Here is a 7,417-nt window from a genome sequence, read left to right as displayed (position 1 = left end):
CGCTGGTTAGAACATGAATTTACTGAAGCTGAATTACTGCAGATAGATACTGTTTCATTTTGGGATTACGTGGGTACGGTAATCACAGATAAAGTCCAAAATAATGATCACGCCGTTTCTGTATTTATCCCAATATTTTTGCAAGCTCGTAACCATCTGTTAGAGTTAAACAAACCCAGCCAGGAGAAAAAACTTACCCCATGTAATCCCCCCTCTGATCCACCTTTATACCCGGGTTTACCTTTGTCCCGGGATCCTTTTAACAAAGCCAGTTTCTCTCCTCAGGATCACGGCGGGGGGGCAGGGGCGGCCCGGGACTTCTGTGAGGCGGCAGGGTCCCTTAGGGACCCCCTCCACGTGGCTGATGACAATGGCGGCTGCCATGTGCCCCGACCCTCCCCCCACGACCCCTTCCCCTCCCAACCCCCTCCCTCTGCCCCCGCCCCCATCCCATACCCCTGTGCCAACCCCTGCTGGCCTCCGGCAGCCCCACCCCACCCCTCCTCCCCCTGCCTCCTTCCCGGCTGCTGCGGTGGCTCAGGGGGGGCCGGCCCCTCCTCCTCCTGCCTCCCCGGCAGCAGGGAGAGGGCCGCCCCCCACACCCTGCACGGCCACAGCGGGGGGTATGATTGCCACACGGCGGGGGGAGGGGGACAGCCTGGGCTGCCCAGCCAGCACGGACAGAGCACGCTTTTCCTTCCCCACCCACAAGGGACTGATAACACTGTAACCCCGGTATCCCCAGACACGGGGGGTCCGGCAGCAGCTTCCAGACCCTTGGCAAATGCAGATGAACCCATTTTCTCTGTAGCTCCAGTAGCATATGTAGGCAAAAGGCAGGGTTCTCGGCAATACCAGCCACTCTCCTACCAAGACAAGAAAGAACTATGTAAAGTACAACGTGAGTTTGGCAGGGACACCCCCATCTTTAAAGGGATGTTTAGAGCCACATTTGATTCTAATGAAATGGTCCCTAATGATATTAAGGACTTATTCAGGTGTCTGTTATCTCCCTCAGAGTATGATCTGTGGGACAATATGTGGAAAAGAGCTTTAAGAACACTTTTACAGGAGATTCAGCAAAACCCTAATATAGCTAAAGACACTGAGAATAATGATATTACATTTGAACATCTGTGTGGTGAGGGTGCATGGGCTTGCCCTGAAAAACAAACCCGAGTATTATCCAAACAAATTTTACTTAGGATTAGCAATGTTGCAGAGAAAATGTTTTATCAGCTACCATCAAGGGAAGGGAAAGGAAGTTATGTCAATGTTAAACAATTTCCTACGGAGAATTTCTTACAGTTTGTTGATCGTCTGAGGACACAGGTGGAACACCAAATACCAGATCCCGTGGTGCAGGCAGAGCTGATCAAAGAGATGGCTCAAAGAAATGCTAATGAGACCTGTCGTAGAATTATCCTCACTTTACCCTTGGACCCACCACCTACTCTGTCCCAGATGATAGAAGCTTGTTCCAGACGGGCAGAATTGTTCTGCACAACTGAAAGACACCCTGGAACAACACACCCACAGCATACAGCCCCTGCTGGACCACACCCCAGCAGGCAGCAGATGCCACCAGACCAGCTGCAGCGCATCATCTGCCTCCGCTGCAAGAAACCAGGACACTTCGCCAGATCCTGCCCTCAGACCCAGAAGCAGAAGAAATCCAACAAACAAAAAAACTGAATTCACAGCGCGTGCCCGCGGTTGATACTACAACGCGCAAAGATATAAATGTAGCGGGACTCACATTGGCAAAAGCTTCTCTCTTAAAGAAAAAGGGGGGGGAGGGCAGGTCACGGGGTGTGGGGGTGCAGAAAAATGTAAATGTTAAATGCTCAACTAACAAGGTTTGGCAGCCACTTGGCCGTTTTAGACTTGTAACTACCAAAGGTTTCCATTTCAGATCTACTGAGTGGATGGTTATAACAGTTGACCTGTCTAACATCTCACAGGACCTGACGGTTTACCACGTGGGATTGGACAGTGAGTATTTTGTTATTGGGGACACAGCACACACACCCTTGGAAATTGAGATAGCTCCCATGACCATAAAGGGAAAAATAATAGGCCTCATGTTGTTGGCTCGTTGTTTGCACCCACCCTTTTATCTGATAGCGGGGCAGATTCTTGCCCAAGCCATTCCGGTTCCAGCAGAGATCACAGCAGACGGTAAATCACCAGAGGTCTACTGGACAGAGGTGGTGGGGGAACCTAAACCCTCTATGATGTGCAACATTACTTGTGGATCAGAGCGCCTCCAAGTGGCGGGAGTACTCGACACCGGAGCTCAGGTCACCGTATTGCCACAAAGCATGTGGCCTTCAAATTGGGAATTAGAGCCGGTGGCAGGCAAACTTCAGGGCATAGGAGGAATCTCAATGGCAAGGATTTCGAAAAACGTGGTGCAAATTGAGGGACCTGATGGAAAGGTGGCGAATGTCCGTCCTTTCGTAGCAGATTATAACGCCCCACTGTGGGGGAGGGACACCATGTCTCAGTGGGGAGTCCGATTGGTCATTCCTAAAACACCCCAGGATTTTTGCAAGTAGCCACTGTGGAGCGCCCTACCCAGAAGTTAAAGTGGTTAGAAAACACCCCCAGATGGGTAGCACAGTGGCCTTTGAGTAAAGAAAAGCTCAAGGCGCTGGAAAAACTCGTGGAAGAGCAATTGGCTCAGGGACACATTGTGGAGACAACTAGCCCCTGGAATTTCCCGATCTTTGTGATAAAGAAACCGGGAAAGGATAAGTGGAGGTTGCTCCATGATCTAAGAGAAATTAACAAAATAGTAGAAGACATGGGACCCCTCCAACCAGGGATGCCCACTCCAACAATGCTCCCCCGAGATTGGAAATTGGCTGTCTTAGACATCAAGGACTGTTTTTTCCAAATTCCATTGCACCCTGAAGATGCCCCTAGGTTTGCCTTCTCAGTTCCCACTGTCAATAGACAGGCCCCAATGAAGCGTTATCACTGGAGGGTCCTTCCCCAGGGTCTCAAATCGAGTCCTTTTATATGCCAACAATATGTAGCCTCATTACTGTCTCCAATACGCGCACAGAGAAAAGAAGCCATCATCCTTCACTACATGGATGATGTGCTAGTGTGTGGCCCCAATGACTCTATACTCCAACACACGCTTGACCTAGTGGTTAAAGTTTTAACCTCTGCTGGATTTCAGTTACAGGAGGACAAGGTTCAAAGGATGCCACCTTGGAAATACCTGGGCTTGCAAATCAGTGCAAGGACTGTAGTTCCACAGAGCTTAGAAATTGGCTGCAATCCAAAAACTCTAGCAGATCTCCACTCCCTGTGTGGGTCCTTGAATTGGGTAAGACCCTGGCTAGGCCTCACAAATCAAGATCTAGAACCCCTCTTCAATTTATTGAAGGGGGAGAAGGAGCTGACGTCTCCCAGGGAGCTGACCCCAGAGGCGAAGACAGCAATCGAAAAGGTACAAAAAGCCTTGTCAGAGAGACAGGCTCACCGGTGTGAGCCAAAGGTGCCTTTCCAGTTTATTGTTCTAGGAAAACTGCCACACCTGCATGGCTTGATCTTTCAGTGGATCGAGGAAGAGAGAGATTCACTGTTGATAATAGAGTGGGTTTTCCTCTCCCACCAAAGATCCAAGACCATCACAGAGCCACAGGAGCTGATAGCACAGCTGATTCGGAAGGCCAGGGTAAGATTGTGTGAATTGGCAGGTTGTGACTTTGCATGCATTCACCTCCCGGTCAGACTTTCAGAGGAGGGAAAGAACTCTCCTGAGAGATTGACCAAAGAGATGTTTGAGCATTTGCTGCAGAGCAATGCCAGTCTCCAATTATCTCTGGACAGCTACAGGGGACAAATATCAGTCCATGCCCCGTCCCACAAGTTGTTCAATGAGGAATTCCACCTTATTCCTCATGAGAAAAGGAGTCGGAGACCACTCAAAGCTCTCACAGTCTTCACAGACGCATCGGGTACTTCAAACAAGTCCGTCGTGACTTGGAGGAACCCACGGACTCAGCATTGGGAAGCTGATGTTGAGTTTGTGGAGGGATCCCCCCAAGTGGCTGAACTGGCCGCAGTGGTAAGAGCTTTTGAGAAGTTCTCAGAACCAATCAATTTGGTGACTGACTCTGCATATGTGGCGGGAGTAGTGTCCAGAGCGGAGCAGGCTGTGCTCAAAGAAATAGAGAATGAACATCTCTTCAGGTTGCTTTCAAAGCTAATCTATTTGGTTTCTCATCGACAGCACCCGTTTTACGTGATGCATGTGAGGTCACACACTGATTTGCCAGGTGAGATCGCAGAGGGGAATCGCCAGGCAGACTCCCTTGCTGCACCAGTTGAAAAGGCACATCTCCCTGATGTCTTCCAGCAGGCAAAACTGAGTCACCAACATTACCATCAAAATGTGCCAGCCCTGATCCGACAATTCCAACTAACACGGAGCCAGGCTCGAGCCATTGTAGGTACCTGTCCGAACTGCCAGCTCCAGGTCATGCCATCGATGGGCATGGGGGTTAACCCCAGGGGCCTGGGCAGCTGTGAGGTATGGCAAACAGACATCACACACATTCCTAGTTTTGGTCGCCTCAAATATGTTCATGTGAGCATTGACACATATTCAGGTGCAGTGTATGCCTCTGCACACGCAGGAGAAAAATCCATACATGCCAAGCAACACCTAGTGCAAGCCTTTGCAGTGTTGGGAATTCCAAAAACAATCAAAACTGATAATGGCCCAGGGTATGTGTCCAAGGAGTTCCTAGAATTTGTCCAGCAGTGGGGAGTGGAGCATAAAACTGGCATCCCTCACTCCCCCACAGGTCAAGCTGTGATCGAGCGTGCACACCAAACGCTCAAACAGGTTCTGGCTAGGCAGAACTGCTCGGCTTCATGGATGACACCACAGCAGAAGCTCTGCAAAGCCATGTTCACCATCAATTTTCTAAACTGTTCATTTGAAAACATGAGTCCACCTGTGGTACGTCATTTTAACAGTGGTGATCAGTTTAAATTGTCTCAGCGTCCACCGGTTTTGATTAGGGATCCTGAAACTTGGGAAACCAGAGGTCCCTATGAGCTTGTGACCTGGGGTCGTGGCTATGCATGTGTGGCTACTCCCTCAGGCCCTCGGTGGATTCCCCAGAAGTGGGTGAAACCTTTTGTCCCCAAAAATCCAGCTCCAGCAGAAGGGGACGAGAAGCAAGTGACTGATGCTTCGAAGAGAAGACGCCGCCGGATGGAAGAGAAAGATCCTCCTTAGAGGTGGATTCCTTCTGGCAGAAACAGGAACTTTTAACATGTTTTAAAAATGTTTATTTTTCCCTTCCAGAGAAAACCTACCTCCCACTCAACCCTATGATGAACCCCATCCAAGTTGTCATCCTGCTAATGCTGAACAGTCTGGCAGCTGCATGGATCATCCCTCAGCCACGTCAGAACGTCTGGGTAACCCTGGCACAGACACTTCAGCAAGAAAACATATGTTTGTCCACTGCAGCAGCTAAGAATCCTATGTCTACCTGTCTGGTAGGAATTCCTTTGCAGGCTGGAGAATTTCCAGCAGGCTTGGACAAATACAGGTCCAACGAAATTCCAGAGGCACACACTCCACAACCACACCAAGATCAGCAAAAGCAAGGTGTGTTCACCATGAACCCCTTAGCGGAATGGGTGCAGGGTTTGCCCAGGGTAGCTCATGAACCCCAGGAGTTAGAACTATTGGGTTCCTCCCCTGCCACATACTGCATCCATTTCTCTGTCATCCCAAAACCCTCTAGCACTGACGAGTACCACCTTATAAGGCAGTTCCGGGGAGAATTTACTGCAAAGAGGTGGTGTCATAATATAAGCCACATTGCATCAGACAACCCATCCCACTCCAAACCCAGAAGCCTCCCTAGAGGATTGTTCTTGGTTTGTGGGGATCGGGCATGGGCAGGAATTCCATCCCGGCTTTTCGGAGGGCCATGTACCATAGGGCGATTGTCCGTGTTGACACCCAACCAAACTTTAATTCGTGAATGGACACACAAAAACAAATCGGCTGACAAAATTCAAAAAAGGAGTGCTGACATTTTGGACCCAAATTGTAATTCAGACATTTTTCATTGGGCAAAGTCAAAAAGAGTTGCTGTATCCCTGTTTCTTCCGTGGGTAGCAGCAGCCAAAGCTCTAGGTGAATTGGGCCACCTAGAGTGCTGGGTGGTCAAGCAGGCTAATTTAACATCTATCGCCATCAGCTCCCTCCTAGAAGACGAGGAGATTACCAGACAGGCCACGATCCAGAACCGTGCTGCTATCGATTATCTCTTGCTATTGCATGGACATGAATGCCAGGAATTTGAAGGACTCTGTTGCATGAATTTGTCCTCAAAGGCTCCAAACATCCATGCTGCCCTCCGAAGCATGAACAACATGATCGGACAAGTGAAGCAAGAATCAGAAGATTGGATCAAGGAACTGTTCAAGGGCTGGGGACTCACTGGGTGGTGGACTTCTGTAGTCAAAACAATTTTGTTACTTTTTGTTATCCTTTTCCTTGTAACCATAGCATTCGGAATCCTACGCTGTTTGATTTTCAAGGCTATTAATGGCCTCATATCTTCTACCTCAGAAGTCAACCATATAGAGTTGGCAAATCTAAAGCGGTCCGGTCTCCCTACCAACCATAAGTGGTGGGAAACCCACACTCCGTGTTAAACAGAATGTGAGAACTTCTCTCTGTATCTTTTTAAACAAAAAAAGGAGGAGATGTTACATCCCCCTGGGGAAATGGTTTCTTCTCCCTCAGGGACCCCTGGAACTCCTGTCATGTAGTCTGACCCTTCCTTCCCCTTCTGACCCCATTGGCTGTGTGCCAGCTAGCCCCTCCCTCAGAGACCCTAAGATAAAGGGTCCCCTGTCCCCCGGGAGCTCTCTCTCCCGGGACATCAACCTGGAATAAAGGACTTGCAGCTAAAAGGGTAAGAGAGCCTCTTTTGAATCCTTGTCCTGTCTTTCTTGATATAATCCTGTTAGGCCTGAGAAGGGCTGAGCTAGCTGAGACCCTTGGAGGGATACAGGATTGTGTCAGAAGCACACTACAGAAAGCTGACTGCACTGTTTACTCTGCCAAACCAAGCTGTGTGTTCTACAGAGCACACCCATGGAAATCAAGCCAAGAAGGCAGTAACACCTTTGTACTTGCTACTCCACACATGGCAAACAACCATCTGCAGCAGAATCTCAGCCAGTGCTGGAGAAAGCAGGAAAGTTGCTGCAGCAGCTTCTTGGCTGGCTGGGAACACAGAAAAGCAATGGCCCTGTTCATTCCGGCACAAGCAGAAGCACACAGCAAGAAAGCTGACTGCACTCTTTGCAAAAGGAAGCTCTGTGCCCTCTACTGCTCTGCAAGAGAAATGGAGCGAAA

The 7,417-nt window shown here is 49.4% G+C and overlaps 1 protein-coding gene across 1 annotated transcript; it reads left to right on the top strand.

Annotated features, from left to right (window-relative positions):
- Window positions 1-1,120: 1,120 nt before the first annotated feature.
- Window positions 1,121-7,075, top strand: LOC134549908 (uncharacterized). The gene is made up of 2 exons (XM_063395996.1): window positions 1,121-1,995; window positions 5,339-7,075. The coding sequence occupies exons 1-2, from the start codon at window positions 1,929-1,931 to the stop codon at window positions 6,706-6,708; spliced, it is 1,437 nt and encodes a 478-aa protein (XP_063252066.1). The 5' UTR covers window positions 1,121-1,928; the 3' UTR covers window positions 6,709-7,075.
- Window positions 7,076-7,417: the final 342 nt, after the last annotated feature.

This window comes from Prinia subflava, chromosome 4 (genome assembly GCF_021018805.1).
Source record: "Prinia subflava isolate CZ2003 ecotype Zambia chromosome 4, Cam_Psub_1.2, whole genome shotgun sequence".
Classification (NCBI taxonomy): domain Eukaryota; kingdom Metazoa; phylum Chordata; class Aves; order Passeriformes; family Cisticolidae; genus Prinia; species Prinia subflava.
This window is presented reverse-complemented; position numbering and strand designations above follow the sequence as displayed.